The sequence below is a fragment of the Podarcis bocagei genome, assembly GCF_964188305.1.
Source record: "Podarcis bocagei genome assembly, chromosome: 10".
Taxonomy (NCBI): Eukaryota; Metazoa; Chordata; class Lepidosauria; order Squamata; family Lacertidae; genus Podarcis; species Podarcis bocagei.
In genome coordinates, this window is record NC_138135.1 from 69414527 (window position 1) to 69435080 (window position 20554).

At 42.4% G+C, this 20554-nt stretch overlaps 1 protein-coding gene across 1 annotated transcript in view; it reads right to left on the reverse strand.

The window, feature by feature from the left end:
- Window positions 1-308: 308 nt before the first annotated feature.
- LOC308596474 (sucrase-isomaltase, intestinal-like) overlaps window positions 309-20554 on the reverse strand; it is a 92614-nt gene continuing 72368 nt past the window's right edge. Inside the window, exons 17-23 of the mRNA XM_081211545.1 lie at window positions 15892-15976; window positions 14330-14386; window positions 13143-13273; window positions 11807-11895; window positions 11503-11552; window positions 5369-5527; window positions 309-466 (exon numbers count right to left, since the gene is read on the reverse strand). Coding sequence (XP_081067671.1) covers window positions 407-466; window positions 5369-5527; window positions 11503-11552; window positions 11807-11895; window positions 13143-13273; window positions 14330-14386; window positions 15892-15976 — 631 coding nt within the window. The 3' untranslated portion in view covers window positions 309-406. The remainder of the gene's footprint in view (window positions 467-5368; window positions 5528-11502; window positions 11553-11806; window positions 11896-13142; window positions 13274-14329; window positions 14387-15891; window positions 15977-20554) is intronic.

The following is a 20554-nucleotide window of genomic DNA, read 5'->3' on the forward strand; positions in this document are numbered from 1 at the left end:
GGTGAAAGTAGATGTGGCTGTCATAGCAAAATAGCCTAGATGCAACATTCATAGTATTGAATTCAACTAACTTCTACTTAGAGTAGACACTGCAAAGGACCTAAATTAGTTGTGGCCATTATAGTTAGTTGAATATATCTCATATAGTGACTTCAAAAAGTCTAGCCTGCTATGGAAGCAGGAGGCCCACTTACTTTTGAATCCAGACATTTATTAACATTAAAAATGACACGTTGATTTATGCTTCTCAGGAAAACCTACCTTGTAATTCTCTAGAAAGGAGGACACATGGGACACTCACAAAAATATGCAAGGTACTGATGTTTATTAATTCAGAAGAGAATTCATGAAGACATGCAAATTACAGATTTAATCACAAAGCAAATTATTTGATTTCTTCAGCATCCTATTGAAGTATGAGGTCCAACTCTTCACCAAGTGGTACAGAAAGGTGCACAACAAGTTTCTAGTGAGAAAGAAAGAAAATTAATGTTAAATGGGTTTAAAGAAAACCACCTCCAGTATTAGGAATTACCAGAACAGGAACAATCCATCCAAAGCTAAACATTTGGGAAGCCCTTAGGGGAAGGTTTAAATACATGCTTAATTACTTTATGAAACAATGAAACATAAAAGTGCTTCATTTTGTTGGAATCATACCACTGTATTTTGACTGGTATAACATACCTCTCATGTAGAAATAAGCTAAGATACCTAGTCTAGACACCTGAAGTCTAAGGCAGGATAAAGGTCACTACCCACTGTCTTTTTTGCAGATAATGGTTGAGAACTCTCCAGCACTTCCAAAACAACTAAAATGCAACATTACTGATTTCAACATGAAAAATAAATAGGCTACATCTTTTTATGATTCAGTCTAACTAAAGTTCTCTCTATTATCCATTTGCAAATGATTTGTCTACAGTTTTAAAGGAGATGTGTGCCAAAGCACAAGCCTATCCTGTTAAGAACAGCAAATCACACAGAGAGGTTGGTGAATTCAGGCCCCTAGAGTCTCACTATTTACTATAAGAATGAGAGATCTTAATAAGAAAAGAGGATAGCCCTATTGTAGCCACACTAAACCAATATCCTCTGGACCAGGCATAGGCAAACTCGGCCCTCCAGATGTTTTGGGGCTACAACTCCCATCATCCCTAGCTAACAGGACCAGTGGTCAGGGATGATGGGAATTGTCTCAAAACATCTGGAGGGCCGAGTTTGCCTATGCCTGCTCTGGACAAATACTGATTACCTGGGCTTATCTTATTCTGATCAACTGCCTTATTCCAGAAACTATTTCCCAAGGATACACAATTTCTCTTTTCTATTGGCAAAACAATATTATGCTTTAGGAATGCAAGAAGCTGTGTTGACTATTTGTCCCTATGGCCCAGTATTGCCCACTCTTGACTGGCCACAGTTCTCCAACATGTCATGCAGAGGTCATTCCCATCACCTGCCACCAGTATTTTCTTGAACAGTCCCCTCCCCATCAAAAAGTATTGGTTTTGATATGTAACCTGATAGGCACCTTTCCTAATTCCAGTATATTTTTAATGCAGGCAGGGGAAAAAATATTCTAAATTAATTATAATGATGAAGTCTGACACGTTTAAAATAGAAAGTGTTGGCCTCCCCATTGCTTCCATGCAAAGCCTCTTTCTCTAGTTCTTTGTTCAACCAATTTGTTCAGTATTGTAAGTTACAGAAACAGCATTAAGCAATGGGGCTTCTTATCCTGACTCCATTTCCCAGCTAGAGAGCACAGCAAAAACTATTATTATTTTTTGCTTGCGTCCTTAGTGATTTATTTCCAGAAAAATACGATGGTGTGTTCAGAAGTGATTTCTGACTTTTACTGGCTTTAAGGGCCATTTGAGGGCAGTGCAATTGTAAAGCATCTATAACGGAAAATATTTGGAGTGAAATAGCCAACTACAAGGTATTTGGAGTGGAAAAATCTCTATTAGGGGAAATTCAATCTTCCTACTCTAGACCTGACATTAATTTCTGAAATGAAAGGCACTAGGCTCAAGCCAAGAGCTATGCTAAGAATTTCATTTTTTCCCCAGTTTTTGATGAATTGTTGGGTGGATGGCAGGGTGGTGATGGGATGAAATCCTCCCCAAATATCACAGGGTGGGGGGAGGCATTTCTCTGAAATTTTCAGGAAGGAGTTGCTCTTTACCTTACTTCATATTATGAGGTGGACAAGGGCTTCCCATTTCCCCCCATCCTTTTAAAACTTAGAAATAAGCACCCTACACCACTCTTGGTAGCACAATGCTCACTCCACAACTTCCCACTGGCTGTGCTACCTGGAAAGACTTGGGAAAAACACAATTTCATGCCGCGACCAAGGTGTTTCAAGAAGAAGGCATCCTGAGGTTCTTACCAGAGTTTCTCACTGGCCATACTTTCTGGCAAGATCCAGTAAAGGTAAGCAGCAGCTCCTTTCAGAAATTTTGTAGAAATTTATCACCCTGCCCCCACCACTGCCAAGAAAGCAGCAGAAAACCAGGTCCCTTTTCTGAAGGAAGAGGATGTTTTTGAGAACTCGGAGGCGAGGAAATGGATTTGGGACCAACTTTGATCAAGCCTGCCTAGAAACTGCCCCAGATGTGAGGGACTTTATGGAGCTTCTTCACTGGAAGCAAAATTCTGGCTGAATTTATTTTATCGCATATTGTTTTAGGAATTATAACTGAGCCCCTTACCTAGCCCTGGATGATGATGATGATTATTATTATTATTATGTTTCACTGTGGCCCTAACAGTGTTGTGACACAATGCCCTAATGATCTGCTGACAGCTGCCATTTTGTAGCTGCTTGGAAAACATGTAATTGTGAGCTTATGTAAATAGCAGTCACGAAACAAGACAGGCAGTCTTCCCACATATGTGCACAGAAAAGTTTCCCATTCTTACTGCGGTGGCTGTTTTTGAAATGCTAACTGCACATTCTGCCAAATGGAACAGAAAAAACTATTCACATTCCCATGCTGGATAAATATTAACACTATGGGGAGCAGCCAAACTGTTCAGCTTGATTAATAGGCCCCCTCCATTTCCTACTTCATTCCTCATGTCCATAGGTCATGGCTGCAAGCGTATAGTGATGGTTCAAAAAAAATTATTTGTGGCTTTCCCTTTAGCAGCAAACCACCTTCAACATGAGCACTTTCAACATGATCTAGATTTGCACACACCAGCAGACACCCATCTGCTAGTAGTCAACAGCAAATGGGATGGGATGGCTCACCTGACCTCCGTCTGACTGAGGACTCAGCTACATCAGCAAAGAAAAAGCGTTTCATATGCGTTGTTTATGCATTCTAAAACTGTGGAGTTCTGCTTTTGCCAACCCGATTTCTTGTACAAAGTTTGCAACATGTTTAACTGAAACGCTGGTGTCAGGGGTTCAGGAGCAGAGGCAAGGGCAAGGGAGGAAACAGAGAGCGAGGGGGAGGAGGCAGAAGAAAAGATGAGTGATGACGACGACCCGAGATCTCCGAGTCTTTCCAGTGAATCAGAAGATTCACAGAAAGGAGCACCAGTGGTCAGGGCAAGGGGGGAGCCTAGGGGGACACCCCAGGAAGATAGGGCCAGAGGGGACTCCGAGGAGAGCAGTTGGAAATCGGGACCAGCGTCACAGCCAGAGAGCAGGGAAGAGGAAGAGCGCCAGAGATCAAGCGCTGGCAGCTCGCAACAGGGGGGAGGGCACGAGTCAGGAGTGGCCACACCTCCATCGGGGAGCGAAGAAACGTTCAGACGGAAAGTGGAAGGTTGGGCGCGCGCGCCAAGTTCAAATGCACAGGAAAGTGACGCAGTAGGCAGCCAGGAAAGGGAGCCAGGTCCTAAAGCCCGGCGCAAGGAGACAGGGAGTTCCGGGGGGTCGGCATCAGAAGAATCCCGGAAGGAAGAGACCCCGGGGGGCAGAGGGACCCAGAGGAGAGCAGTCAGGCGGAAAAGGTGGAGCAGGGCTAGGATATTAAGTTGGTGCACAAGGGGCGGAGACTCAGACGGAGCTTCGCCGATCTAGCCATTAGACGTAGAGTTGCACGCAGCAGCTTGGGAATGGAAACTGTAACTCAATAAAGACTTTTACTTAATGACTGCTGGCTAGCGTGATCCTCTGTGAGCTAGGATCTTGAAGCAGCTCTGACAGCTGGTTTGCTAGATCCAGCCTGAGTAACTACAGCAGAGGTTGGCAACCTAAGGCCCATCGGCCGGTTCCAGCCCATGAGCTTCCTGGAACCGGCTCACGTTCGTTCTGTGGATTGGCGTGGGGATTCTATGCATTTTCCCCATGTGGCGCAATTTTTTCCCTCGCCATGGGGACCTACTTCTGGGTTGGAACAGTGCCAGAAATAGCGTACGCACACAGGCACTCCTCACCCAGAGGAGCGCCTGTACGCGTCCGTAGAAGCTATTTCCGGCGCACTTCCGGGACGGAGGAGCACCCATGTGCATGCGCACACGCTATTTCCGGTGCTCTTCCGACCCAGAAGAGTGCTGGAAATAGCTTGAGTGCATGCATGGGCACGCATGCTCTGGCCCACCGAGAGGTCTGCCGGGGAGTGGACCAGACCGGCCTCAAAATAACAATAACAATAATAATTTATTATTTATACCCCGCCCATCTGGCTGGGTTTCCCCAGCCACTCTGGGCGGCTTCCAACAAAACACTAAAATACAATAACCTATTAAACATTAAAAGCTTCCCTAAACAGGGCTGCTTTCAGATGTCTTCTAAAAGTTTGGTAGTTCTTTTTCTCTTTGACATCTGGTGGGAGGGCGTTCCACAGGGCGGGCGCCACTACCGAGAAGGCCCTCTGCCTGGTTCCCTGTAACTTGGCTTCTCGCAGCGAGGGAACTGCCAGAAGGCCCTTGGGGCTGGACCTCAGTGTCCAGGCAGAACGATGGAGGTGGAAACAAAAGACATTGCCGACCCCTGAACTACAGCATATTGGGACATAGATGGGGAAGAGGAAGGAGACGCCACTGATGGTGTGACAGAAATGTGCCAGAACCAATCCGGCACTCCTGCCCATGTGTTTGCACCACACTCACCTCAGGCCACCCCCTGCCCTTTCTGGTATGTTGCAGGGAACCACCACACAGTGTACTACTGCCAATGGTTAATGCCACACAGTTGAACGGACTGGAATTGTGTAATGACAATGTAATGTACTTAATTTATTACATAAAGTGCACTACGGGCAGCGAGATAAATAACATAGTTTTTGTCTGAAGATTAACTGCAGCAAAACAGAAAGAGTGATATATATATATATATATAATACAAGAATAACAACAACAACAACAATAAATATTTTAAGTAATTCACAAGCAGAATGCCTACCCCATTTTCCTCGTAATGTATGTCACTTGTGCGGATGCCTTTTCCATTCATAACGACAGCATTAGGTCTTGAGGTCACACCAAGGATCTGAACTGTATCATATATCAGAGAATCGACCCCACGGTAGTTGTTGTTGACAATACTTGTCTTCAAGTGCCCCTAGAATAATTCAGGAGGAAAATACTTTAGGCATTCATTCGACACACTATTAGGCATCACTACTTTTTTATTTTTAAAAGTCCTACACAGAACTGTCTTGTGCTGCTGTCAGAATTCCAGTTTGGTGTCAGAAGTACAGATGAACAAACACTCAGCTAAATTGGAACACAAAGGACCAGCTGCTACATACATCATAGCGCATTTACACAAGAGAGACTTTGTCTTTCACAAGCCACTAGCTACCACAGCTGCAATTTAATGGCTTAGTTATTCACCTCTCTACAGGTTCTCCTAAGCTAGTTACCGTAGTTTCCATATGCCCTCTTTTTAAAGATACCGAAGAAGCTGATAAGGTCTGGGAAAGCTCTGATAAACAAGGCAAGAAACATGGTGTGTTTTTTCAGAATTGTTCAAAGAATAAAATAAAATAAAAAACCCCTAAGAGGCCATTCAGACACCCTTTTAACAGCACATGATTCCAGCCCCCGTCTCCTGTGCATTGTAGGCAGAGTGATAGTCATGCAGTGGTACCTTGGTTTTAGAACAGCTTAGTTTATGAACAACTTGGAAATAGAACGCTGCAAACCCAGAAGTAGGTGTTTGCCTTGGAAGCAGAACATGCTGAGTCTGTTCCGTTCGTAAATTGTGTCCCCCACTGCTAATCAAAGGCTTCCTGTTGAGTCTGTTGGCTGTTGAGTCCCGAGCACCCATGCAACACAGAGGTGATATTTGGAGCTTTTGCTTTTGCTATTTTTTTGTGTTTTTGTTTGCGTGGCTTTTCGTGTTTTTGACAGTGACTTGTTCTTCGTTTTATGGGACTGACTTGTGACTGTGGCTTCTGACTTCGTTTCTGTGACTTGTTTTTTTGTGTGGAACCCAGTTCAGCTACTGATTGATTGATTGTGTGACTGCAGAAATGGATAAAAGCCCCCCATCCAAACAATGACTATCATCAGTGCACATAAGAAAAAGAATAATTTTAATTTTATCAGCTACAATACTGTCTTATTTATTTTATAGTACAGTACACTGATTATTGCTTTCATTTTATGGATCAGTGGTCTCATTAGATAGTAAAAATCATGTTAAATGGCTGTTTTTCAAAGTCTGGAACAGATTAATCCATTTTGCATTATTTTCTATGGTAAAGCATGCCTTGGTTTTAGAACACTTTGGTTTTGGAACAGACTTCCGGAACGGGTTAAGTTTGGGAACCAAGGTACCACTGTACATTGAAAACCACATCAAAACTCAATCAGCACAGCCCTGTGTTGGCACAGGATACAACTTCTGAGTGCTGTGCTTTATTACACCTGCTCTCAGAGAGATAACCTTTAGCACTAAAAGCTGAAGAAATACACCCAAGGGGACAGCTGCCAATGACTGAGCAACTTCCAAATACATTTCAAGCAATAAAAGACCCACAAAAACCAGCTATTGAGAAGGTATTAATTACTTCGCTAGACAGATCTGTCAGTTTCCAACAGTGGTTCGCTAGAATCCTCTGTCTGCAGCATTCCTCTCTACACCTGTTATTGTTGTTTAGTCGTTTAGTCGTGTCCGACTCTTCGTGACCCCATGGACCAGAGCACGCCAGGCACTCCTGTCTTCCACTGCCTCCTGCAGTTTGGTCAGGCTCATGTTCGTAGCTTTAAGAACACCATCCAACCATCTTGTCCTCTGTCATCCCCTTCTCCTTGTACCCTCAATCTTTCCCAACGTCAGGGTCTTTTCCAGGGAGTCTTCTCATGAGGTGGCCAAAGTATTGGAGCCTCAGCTTCACGATCTGTCCTTCCAGTGAGCACTCAGGGCTGATTTCCTTCAGAATGGATAGGTTTGATCTTCTTGCAGTCCATGGGACTCTCAAGAGTCTCCTCCAGCACCATAATTCAAAAGCATCAATTCTTCGGTGATCAGTCTTCTTTATGGTCCAGCTCTCACTTCCATACATCACTACTGGGAAAACCATATGGACCTTTGTTGGCAAGGTGATGTCTCTGTTTTTTAAGATACTGTCTAGGTTTGCCAACGCCTTTCTCCCAAGGAGCAGGCGTCTTTTAAATTCGTGACTGCTGTCACCATCTGCAGTGATCATGGAGCCAAGAAAGTAAAATCTCTCACTGCCTCCATTTCTTCCCCTTCAATTTGCCAGGAGGTGATGGGACCAGTGGCCATGATCTTCGTTTTTTTGATGTTGAGCTTCAGACCATATTTTGTGCTCTCCTCTTTCACCCTCATTAAAAGGTTCTTTAATTCCTCCTCACTTTCTGCCATCAACACCTGCTTTTACGTGATTTTTTTTTATTTTTAAAATGATTTTATGTGCCCACTATGTGCTTCAGTCGGAATTGGCATTAGTAGAAAGTAAAGGGACCCCTGACCATTAGGTCCAGTCGTGGCTGACTCTGGGGTTGCGGCGTTCATCTCGCTTTATTGGCCGAGGAAGCCGGTGTACAGCTTCCGGGTCATGTGGCCAGCATGACTAAGCCGCTTCTGGTGAACCACAGCAGTGCACAGAAATGCCGTTTACCTTCCCGTTGGAGAGGTGCCTATTTTATCTACTTGCACTCTGATGTGCTTTCGAACTGCTAGGTTGGCAGGAGCTGGGACTGAGCAACGGGAACTCACCCCGTCGCGGGGATTCAAACCGCCGACCTTCTGATCGGCAAGCCCTAGGCTCTCTGGTTTAACCCACAGCGCCACCTGCGTTCCATGGCACTAGTATAGGTGCCCCATAATACCCATTCCACATTTCTAGGAACTTGATTGCTTGGTGTGTCAGCACCTGCACCTGGGAACTCCCTGCCTATTGAGATCAAGCAGGCTATTCACTATACTATTTTCGGCTCCTTGTTTAGACAAGCCTAACCAGAAGCTTAGAAAGCTGAGTTAACTTTAATGTGTTTGGATATTTTAACTTTAACATGCAAGTTTTAAAGTATGCTTGTGATATCCCACCCCCAAGTTTTATTGTTTTATCTTTTTGTAAACCGCTTTGAGGTTTTCTACAATTTAACTTTAATTAATTCAACTTTAATGTGTTTGGGTATTTTAACTTTTCTACAATTTAAGCGGCATATAAAGTTTATGCAATAATAAATAAATACGTTTTCAAGTTATGGATAGGTGCCTTGTTTCTTTCTCTTTTGAAAAAGAAAACGGGAAATGAATAGATGTTAAGTGTTTCTTACTTAAAACAGTCTTAAACAGGGCCAGCTATTCAATCAGAATAAAATTAAGACATATGTAAGAACAGTTTTAGTGAAAAATAGACTAAATAGACTGTAAGAAAATTACAGCATATGAAGATTTACAGTATTTATTTATTTACTTACTTACTTATTTATTTTACATATAAATAGCCTGGGACCTGAGTATCTTTGGCCACATATTTCTCCCTCCCCAACCTCATGAATTTGGGCTGAAGCTTTTCCCCTCATGCTTGACTTTGTAATGCAGTTTTGAGTATGATCACTGCTCTTGGAAATTTTCATTTCTCTTGGTTTATCATATTGGGGTTTTATTAAGCTCACTTCACTCTTCTTAATAAAATGTTTTCTCTGTATACCTGCTATATTTTGCTTTCGGGGGTGTTTTTGTGGGCCTTTGGACCGTAATAAAGAATGTGTGTGTACTTCATTCTTCAGCAGGAAAGGCTTCCAGAGCACCTTTCAAGAGAGCTGATGGCATGGCCCCTGCTTCCCACCTCTCTCACTACTGCAGGTTTATGAATGTTGTTTTAAGAAAGTTCAATACTGTGTGTCTCTGTGTTTGCCTGTCTGCTCATTCACACACACATTTCTCTAAGGCCTCTCTTATATATCACTGCATTGCATGCCTCTTCTGTATTAGAATGCCGATTTAACTACCTCACATTTGCAATGTTAACTTGGCGGTTAGGGTTGGCTTAAATGCAGGTTGTAATTTCAGGTACTACAGAGAAGAATCCAATTTAAGCAATGAGAAATAGAAGTGCCACAGAGCCAGCAATCAAATGCAAAGCGATTTCCTGCAGAACATAAAAGTGGCTATCGCCTCTCAATTGCCTTCGGCACATTTTGCCCTCCACGCCAAAGACAGAAGCCTAGTCTAATCTTTTCCTTCCTTTGCCATTCAGCCTATGCCAGTTTTGTGCAAGACAACAAGATAAAAGCACTCTGAAGAAAAGAGCAAAGGAAGAGCCTTAATGCTGGAAAAGCATCTGCTGTATTAAGACGAAATATCCGATGCCAGTCTCTGCAGAGATAATCATGCAGAAAAAATAGTCATCACTCTTCTCCAATTCACTGTCAGTGCTGTAAGCAGGAGGTCTGGGAACAACACCACAGGAATATTAATGTCATTTTGTTCTTCTAAATGGCTCCTATTAATTGCATACTTCTGGGACTGAATGCCAATTGCATCTTTCTGGGACTGCAGACCTGAGTAATATCATCATCAATAGGCAGCTCTGTAGAGGAGGACTGGAGGGAAAGTAACCTTTCTCGGCTGCAGCAATCAGAGAGTAGCGGTAATTCAGTCCTCCCTAACGTTCTGGTTTTTTCTTCATAGAGAGATATGCATGCTGACTTACAGCAACACCAATGTTTGATATTTTGTGTGTTTCCCACAAGCAGCGAAAACTCTACCTTGATTTGGTTTCCTTTCGGGTGAGAGAACATAGAGGATTTGTGACATGTTTGTAAGAACTGCTTGGTTTACAAATATATAGTAAAACCTAAGTGGGGTAGAACTCTTATCTGGCAGCAGATAAGCTACCCCACATTACTTACCCCCAATCTGTACTCATGGCTTTTCCTTTCAGAGTGATCTCTCAACCAATACCTCCCACTGAGCAAACCAACCATTTTGGGCTATCGACAAGCGATCTCCCTAACAAAGAGATGGTCAGCCAATAGCCTGTTACATGATGTTTGCCAATATTACTAACAGCACGAAGCTGACTTGGAAGGGACATTAAGGGAGGATAAAGATGCCTGCAGTGTTCAAACATTTGCCAGGATATTAGAAAGAAGAGAAGGAGGAGCTCCTACAGGTTATGGCATCTCCATCCTTGAAGATTTTCAAAGAGATATCAGGAATCAGGAAGATGATTCCTTGGATCCCCTCCAAACGTGTGTCCCTTGTTTTTGCCTCATCAAAAAAACAAAGATCATGGCCACTGGTCCCATCACTTCCTGGCAAATAGAAGGGGAAGAAAGGGAGACAGTGAGAGATTTTACTTTCTTAGGCTCCATGATCACTGCAGATGGTGACTGCAGTTATGAAATTAAAAGACGCCTGCTTCTTGGGAGAACAGCAGTGACAAACGTAGACAGCATATTAAAAAGCAGAGACATCACCTTGCCAACAAAGGTCCGTATAGTTAAAGCTATGGTTTTCTCAGTAGTGATGTATGGAAGTGAGGGCTGGACCATAAAGAAGGCTGATCGCCAAAGAATGGATGCTTTTGAATTATGGTGCTGGAGGAGACTCTTGAGAGTCCCATGGACTGCAAGAAGATCAAACCTCTCCATTCTGAAGGAAATCAGCCCTGAGTGCTCATTGGAAGGACAGATCCTGAAGCTGAGGCTCCAAGGCTTTGGCCACCTCATGAGAAGAGAAGACTCCCTGGAAAAGACCCTGATGTCGGGAAAGATGGAGGGCACAAGGAGAAGGGGGCGACAGAAGACGAGATGGTTGGACAGTGTTCTCAAAGCTACCAACATGAGTTTGACCAAACTGCGGGAGGCAGTGGAAGACAGGAGTGCCTGGCGTGCTCTGGTCCATGGGGTCACGAAGAGTCGGACACGACTAAACAACAACAACAAAAACTGATACATGTCTTCCCTAAATAGAGGCTACCACTTCCCCAGCCTAATTTTTACTCATTTCTACTCCTCACTTTGCTTTTGCTTCCTGAACCTCTCTTCTCCATCCCCACCCACATCTGCTGCATACACACCTTATTTGTCCAAGTGCTTTTTTCTACTTACTTCTCTGTATGTATATCTGGCATAGAAATAATTTCGATTCTCGACCGTGTCTGCCAAAACACAAATCACAAGACTGATGTTAGTATTAGGTCATCTAACAAGGAAAAGGAACAGCTTCCTTTTAGACTAAAACATAACAAAGGACACACGTTGAGACAACATGTGCTTGTCTATTCAATAATAACCTTCCCCCCTCCCCTCCTCACAAGTTAAAGGGACAGTTAGTAGGTCAGACCCTTCCCTGCCCCTTTTACACTTTATACAATGTGTTTTAGATACAATACCAGCATTTCTGAACACTCACCGGCAGAGTCGCCATCATCCCAGAAGAGAGAACCAGTGGCTTGCCCTTGTTCATCCAGGGCAACAATGAGTCCAAATGGGTTCAGTCGGCTGTTGGGTTATTAATTTAAAACTAATTATGAAATGTGGGTGATACAGTCTTTTTATTTATTTGATTAACTCCTATCCGGCTTCAGCTTTCATCAGAAATCTCTAAGCAGTTTGCCAATCCAAACTAAAAGGAATCAATAAAAGAACTAAAATACAAATTCCACATTCAAAACCAAACCATGCACAAATCATGCATTAAACATCAATATAAATCAAGGTACATCAAAATGCAACACAATGACAATTAACCATAGGCATTTCATTATCATTAGTGTTATTATTATTTATAAAATTTATATACCACCCTTCATCCAGAGATCAGAGGGCGGCTTACAGTATAAAAACACACTACACACAACAACAACAAAACAATTATGAAACACAAGAAAGGACGACCCAGTAATATGGTCCTGTGAACAAGTGGGAGCTATCCAGTAATGGAGAAGAAAGTGCCCTATGAGCATCTGACATAAATAGCGATGGGAGACCAAAGCATATGCAGAGCATGAGACTTACCGGTAATTCAAAGGCTACAATTCAAATCCAAAATTTTCAGCCTCCCTGTTCATATCATTATAGCAAAAATGTGACCTGGAGGTGTACCTGAATAACTGAGAAGGCTATTAAATTCATTGGTATCTACAGCTATGATTTAGCATTTATTTACCCATACACTAATAGAAATTTTCTTACCCATACACTAACAGAAAATTTGCAAAGTTGGTTGTGGTGCAACATTAATGTACTCATCAGGAACATACAAGTTTGCTATAGGTGCACCTTTTTTGCACCTTTAGTGCAACCCCACCCCCCGAAAAACAAAAGCATTGAGGCAAAACCTGTTCCCACAATCCACAATAACCCAAGGAGGGACAGCTGGACATGTTAGTTGCGGAAAGGCTGAATCTCCAATGCTAAAAACAACCCTGAAATAAGCACTAAGGATAGAGATTGGGTAGACCTAGATTGAGGCATGGGCTACTCGGAAACCCACCTCCCAAATGCCATGCGTGCTCACAGCCCCGTATTTCATTTCTGCCATGTCAAGGAGCAAAAAGCAATCTAACTTCATTTGAAAAAAACAAACAGGAAGGTTTTAAGTGTGCAAAGTGAGATTACGCTCATTACCGTAGTAATTTATAAGAAATTGACACTTGGTGCGCAACACAGACAAATTTCAGCATGGTACCAAGTTCAGGCCAGTTTTCTAATTTGAGCATTTTAAAAAAGGTAATTATGTTAGTTACCTCTTAGCAGTTCTTACGGCTGGTGCTTGCGTTGGCAAAATATATCCTCCTCGGATAAAGAGTGGAATCTTTTCCAGTGGGGCATCAATGTTGACACGCTTACGGTGCGATGACTCTGGCACTTTATCTCCCTACCAAAAAATTGGACACAGCTGAAATTTTTTTCCAAAAGCAATCATAGCAGCATCTCTGGCTATATAAATAGCTGGTGATCTGTTTTGATTATTTTTGTGGCTTTTACTGTATTGCAACTGTTGTAAACTGCGGCATATAGTTTTAAAAAAATAAATACATAAGCCATTTCCCCAGTTGGCATGTAAACTGGATTTTAATCTGAACTCAAAATTGCCTATTGTTTATAGTACAATGTTTACTGAAACAAAAATGCAAATTACTTCCTGGGACCTATAGCTTCTCATATATGCAAATAAACATATTTGTAACTAGTCTGAAACATAAGATTTTATTTTCTTTGTTTTACTACATTTATCTCCTTCCTTTCCTCCAAGGAACCTGAGGCACATCCTGCTTATCCTTGATCAGATCAATGGTTCACCTGGTCCAGGATTGTATCTTCAACAATGGCCAAGTAGATTTTCTTGAGGAACTCATAAACAAAGCAAGATGGAGATGTCCATCTCTTGCTTCTTATCCTCAACATCTGGTAAACATTCCTAGGCACTTATAGAATGCATTTAGCTAGTAGGTTTGGGTAGATCTTTCCTCTGTAAATTAAATGTATTCTTAAAGCCATCTAGATAGCTTTTGTCTCAACTAGCTTGTGATGATGAATTTAAGCATGTGTTTGTTTTGTCTAAAGTAGTATTTTCTATTTTCAGTCCTGAGCCTATTGCCAAGGCTGTGTGGGGTATATTACACACAAGAGTATAGAAAGACACACCTTTATATATAAAATGCAAAATGGGGAAATCAGTGCATAAAGTGGAAGAAAACATTGCTCAGCTGAGTCGCAATTCCATAGGCTCCTTGAAATTTCAACATTTTTAGATTTAGTTCAGCACAGAACAAAGATGGACTCCATGATGATTTTGAAAATGGAAATTAGGAAGTTTAGTAAAGGGCACATGAAGAAAAACAATGGAAATGCCAGCTGACTGGAGATCAGTGAGATTTTATGCAAGACACTCAGTGATATATAACATAATGTAATCTTTACAAATACATACCGTATAGTAATCAAACCAGGGTGCTTCTGGGAAATATACGTCTACTGATCTTGCTCCCTGTAACCAACATGAAAGAGTTGGAACAGCTTTATACATTTCTGCTATATCAATGTTGATATCCTCAGTTTTGGTTTGATATTTCTACAGATACAACTATACCACTGGTAAACAAATTGTGATGCTATCCAGACAAATTTCAAAAGTGCAATGACCACCATCTTCAGAACTTAGGTTTTTCGTTTCGGCTTCACTATGATCACAACTGTGGCTTGATTTAATTAGTGTAAGATGGCCACAAGCTGCAGGAGGAAGTGCTTCACTTGCTCTCGCCTGTGTTTCAGTGCCACCATTGCAGGCACCACCAAAGCTAGGATACAGTACTGCAGTGACCATAACTTAAAAGGTAAAGGTAAAGGGACCCCTGACCATTAGGTCCAGTTGTGGCTGACTCTGGGGTTGCGGTGCTCATCTCGCTTTATTGGCCGAGGGAGCCAGCGTACAGCTTCCGGGTCATGTGGCCAGCACGACTAAGCCGCCTCTGGCGAACCAGAGCAGCACACGGAAATGCCGTTTACCTTCCCGCTGGAGTGGTACCTATTTATCTACTTGCACTTTGATGGGCTTTCGAACTACTAGGTTGGCAGGAGCAGGGACCGAGCAACGGGAGCTCACCCCGTCACGGGGATTCGAACCACCGACCTTCTGATCGGCAAGTCCTAGGCTCTGTGGTTTAACCCACAGCGCCACCCACGTCTCCAAGTTACATGGCACTAATGACCAAAAGGGTTTCACCTAGCTTTGTGCAGCTAATGATTCAGGCATGGCTCCTCAGTCTAAGCAACTCATTGCTCAGCACAGACTGAGCACAGAAGACTGCCTGTTGCTACCTTCCCGCTCCTTGGCTTTCCTCCAGGCTGCCAACCCTGACAATTAGGCATCTGCATTTTAAGCAAGGCAGATTTATGATCTATTTTTTTGGCCTGCTGTACAAGGGTAGAAAGGCTCGTTGTGCCAGTACAATGAGTTCATTACTGTGCTCTGTACACACTGCAGCACTCTTAAGGTAATAGATTTATATACATAGAATAACTGATGCATGAATCAGTATTCGTGGTGGTTTAAAACCTTTTCTCAGTGCCTGGCCGCATGTTACAGATTTATTTATTTATTAAAAAAAATAGTATCAAAATATTTCAATCTGCTTCACAACTGTTTTCCCATCTCTTTCCTCCTTTTGCTAATTTCTAGCAATTTGATTTACTATGAATGCAAACACACATCTCTGAAGGGAGGCAAGAGATGCAGGAAAATTTGGGAGCAGCTGGGTGAGAGCTAGTATTCACTGCTTCAGTTTTACTTGGATCCAATCTCTTCCAAAAATTGACTAGGATCAATTTATAATGACTATCTCTGAGATTCAATCATTTTCTATAATTGGCTGTGATCATGCACCAGCAGCAAGGGCATGAGCAAACAGAAGTTCATCCTGTTTCTGTTTGAAAACTATGAATGATATGCCCATCTTCACTTCCTCCCAGTACCATTGTGTTTCCAGAACTTGCCTCTTGAAGAACTGGAGCAATCATAAACGCAGATCCCCAAAGAAAAGCTGTGTCTATTTCATGGGTCTGAGGGTCAGCTGGGAACCTAGAAAAAGAATTGTATAATTTGCTCAATATGTGGAAACTCATATTATTCTACATGTTTGGATGTTCCCCTGTGTCTGCAGAATGTTTCTATCGGCTTGCAAAGGCTCCCTGTCTGCATTTGCCAAATAGGATGGAGCTACCAACATTCGTATTAGAAATAATAATTCATAATAAATGCAGATGTAAAAGTTCCAAATTGTCCATAATTTATACCGTGGCAGAGAGCTCCTGCCCTATACCTTGGTTTGCATACGTTTTGGATTACAAACATGTCAAACCCGGAAGTGCGTGTCCCGGTTTGCAACATTTTTGGGGGATTACAACCCATTTTTTTGGATTACAAACAATTTTGGTGGAGGAAAGCCCCATTGGCAAAAGCGTGCCTTGGGTTACAACCTGTTTTGGTTTACAAACGGACCTCCGGAACGGATTGTGGTTGTAAACCAAGGTACCACTGTACATACCCTCCAACATTCCAGAACATGTCAAATGTGTATTTTCAAAGCTTGTGTATCCTCGCTGTCTCCAACAGCTGCGTCCCCACCTTAAGAATAACTCATGATTAACCAATATGTGTGTTCCTTGTGATAAAGTCTAATCTTAAACACACACGCACATAAAGAGATGTTCTGACTCTAACCAGTTTTGCTGAATCATTAGAACCCAAACATAACATAACCTTATGTTATTTTATATTATGATATATTTCTTGTGAAAATTTGGGGGTGTTCCCTATCAAAAACGACTTAATTTTTTGACACAGCGCCTTCAGGGCAAAGCAGTTACTGTACTTTAGTTTCACTTTCCTTCCTGTTGTTTGTATTTGATAGTGAAGCCTATGGAGGTCCCAGAAGTCTAGCCTGTTTGACTGGCTGGATGTGGAATTATGGTACTTTTGTACCCAGTTATGCCCTTCTTTGCCGTTATTCTGTCTGTGGTATGGCAAAATAATATCAACCCTTGTCAAATGCATCAGAGCCTATGTTTTTGTCATTCTTTTTTAGGCTTCCCCTTCAATATTAACAAAACTTTCTTCCAGACTGATATTTGCATATCCAACATTCAGTAAATTGTATTGTGCTGACAGGATAAATGAAATTGCTCTAAAACACTCAGCATGCAGGCAAGTGCAGTGCCAATTATAATTAATAAAATTACTTGCATTATTCCCCATGTGCTATCTTAAACATTATCTTAAAATTCCGTGCGGTAATCAGTACAACCTTCTGAGATTAAAACTTCAGAGATAATAAAAGATAGCTGAAACAGTTCTTCATACTTGAAGCCACTTTCCCCAATAATATTCGGCTCAGTACTTTGATTACTTGGCAGTAATACAAATTTATTTAAGTCTTGCCTTGCCATGCAACTGCCTTGGTTCATGTTCAACAGCCTTTTTGTAGGCACCTCAGGCATGGTCAGGTTGTTCTAGCTCAGCAGCTGCCAAACCACAGATTCCTTTATTTTAAGTTATTTCAATAAGATGAGTATTTATTTCTATAGACTAGGATTCAGTTTATTGTACGTAGAATGTGAATGGCATAAACCTCTGGGTCACATTGAAAATACCAATGGGATACAACATGGAACACAGTATAAACATGTCATACTTTATTCTTTTTAATGCCAGGAAATGCCCCATGACTGCAAAGCATTCCTCCGCGAGGAAAAATTAAGAAGCCCCTGCCTATGTGAAGCTCCACAGCACTTCAGAGCTCCGCATTTCTGTTTTAATTTTCCCCACCTACACCCCTGCTGGTTACCAGTTTGTGTGCCGTGGAAGCCAAAGGTACAGCAATATAGGAAATGTTACGCTTCCTTCTCTGAAAGGGGAAGGGCCATAGTTCAGAGCCCATGCTTGGCATGTGAAAGGTTCCAGAGTCAGGTGGCGCAATGGGTCAGTGTACCTGCTGTTAACCAGGAGGTTGGCGGTTCGAGGCCACCCAGGGACAGCCGTGGGAAGGATTTCTGCATCGCAGGAGGTTCGACTAGATGACCCTCAGCGTCCCCTCCCACTCAACAATTCTACAATTCTATGATTCAATTCCCAGCATCTCCAGGCAACGTTTGGCAATACTTCTGTCAGCGTCTATGGAAAGCCACTGCCAGTTTGTGTAGATATTTGTGGTTAAATGGTTTCACTGTGTATTGAAGTCAGCCTACCTATGTTCCAAAAAAGAAAATACCAATCTGATATCATTGAAACAAAATAATAAGTTTGTTAATAATAATAAGTTTGTTATTGGTATGAGCTTTTGTGTGCATGCACACAAAAGATCATACCAATAACAAACTTAGTTGGTCTCTAAGGTGCTACTGGAAGGAATTTTGTTTTGTTTTGTTTCGACTACGGCAGACCAACACGGCTACCTACCTGTAACTGATATCACTGACATAGATTTGGGGGCTTCTATATTGAGCTTTAGAAAGCTGTTCTCGTTAGTATTCCATGGCATTTGCTGCATGTCAGTGGCTGCCTGATGTTTTATTAGCAGGAGTCAAACACATGGGGTGCATGTTTGCCTCTGAATCACAATCTCTCCCTCGCCCATAAATGAAATCAAACTCGGCAGTAATCTGAGCTGCATTGGCCTTTATAGCAACTGTGAGGAAGCCCAAAACCAGCTTGTCATATGTGCACACAGAGGATTTGGAAAAGGGATGGTTGCGCCATTAATGTTCTGAAGAAAAAAGGAGCCCACAGGTATCTGAGCTATTCGTTTTTCTGAAGCAACTGACACTTTGTGAGGTCACAATGTGCAAGGGTAAATATGCTCCCGGGCTTCCTTCAGGGCTTCCTCCTCTATTTAGCTGTGTGGCAAAACAAACTTCACAGAGACACCTTATGTTTTGCTCTTTGGATGGAAAAGAAACTGGGCTATTGCTCTCCCTTTCTCCTCAGTGAGGCAAGACGCATACGTTCATAATGTGATTTAAATGATAAAAGGAAAGGTGACTAAGAAACACTGCTCTTAATGCAAGCACAATGAGCATGATTTCGATGCTGTCACAATATAAAAAGGAAACCATCCAATATAAAGAGGAAATCGATCAAACTCAGACCTGCATGTCTATGTCATGAGTCCCTTTAAAAACACAACCCAAATAATGCTTTCAAATAGTGTGCTGGCCCCAAAGCATTAGCAGGCTCCATGGGGTATCTGCATGGTATTATATACCATTTCAGGAGGTAAAAGAGGCACACCTAATTGTGGCACTAAAAACCTAGAACTACTAAGAGCAGGCCTTTTTGCTACCTGAGGTAAAAAAATCCAAGTTTCTAACCCCATTAGCTTCCTCTGTCTCCCAACAAAACGGGCTGCTCTTAAAAGTAACCAAAATCTGCTCCCAGAGGCAGCCATCTCATCTTTCCTCATCATACAGCTATTTCTGGTTTCCAGCAGACAGCTGCTTCGATGACACTAAGCAGGCACGGAAACCTGGCGCAAACTTGTCTCTCTGTGTAGACTGGCCGTTGTCATGTGCTACAAAATATTTCTTGTTGGCTGCTTGAAGCACGGAAGAGAAAAGTATGTGGTGGGGACTGGTTTGCATGAAAACTGCGGTGCATGAATGGCTCACTGTTTGGTGTACTCAACCTGTGGGCAGGGTATATAATTGCAGGAGTTCTTTCGACTGAAGGAGGGCTTACCAAAAGGTATTCAGAACATCCTATCAATTTAATGACTAGGACTAGCTAGAAACATTTTGCTGCCTGAGGCAGAGAAGATTGTGCCTCTGCGTATTCCACATACAAAAGTCAACCAGACTGGCAGCTGAATCTTACTTTGATGCTAGCATCTTCTGCTGCACCTAAGGACAGAAGGCCAACTTAAGGGGCATTGGACAGATCATGTAGTACATACAGGTTTGTCTGCTTCTGCCCCTTCAGCATCTGCCACCTGAGGCAGCTTCATCCCACTGCCTCATGGCAGGACCAGGCTTATACATGATTTTTGCCTTTACACTTTACATTTTTAATTCCCATCATCACACCCTGGGTGAAACTGAGCAATGCTGTCTTTGTTTTGTAACTGAATTTCGTTTGGAGACCTTCAAACAGTTTATCATTGACTTAGCCACAAACCTTCCAAAGAATTCTGAATGGCAAGCAATAGACTTTTAAAATATGCCTGTAAATATTATATTTCCATTGTAACCTGCTGTTGCTGTGCCTGTGGAGAACACTTAGCCCTGTTTTCTTCACCATCATTACGATCAACAAAATAATGGCGTGTTCAGACCTTTAAACCTCCCCCTTAAATAAATTCAGACAATACTCAAATTTTGGTTTGGTTTTTGGCAGAATTTAGGCCACAACTTTATTGATTACAGCACGTGAGTGGTTGCATAGGCTCTGGTTCAACAAGCTCTCTGCACTGTTGCAGGTAGTGCTGACCCAGGGCACCAGCATAGGTCAGCCTAGGGTGAACACCTGGATAGACGGAAAGCCGGGAACAGGCTATGTCCACCACCCAGATGTCCCCTTGGACTCTGGCATGGGCACAACCCCCTCACAGGGTTGACCAAAACACTGAGTCCCTGGATTCCTTCACATAGGGATGGCGAGAGCGTT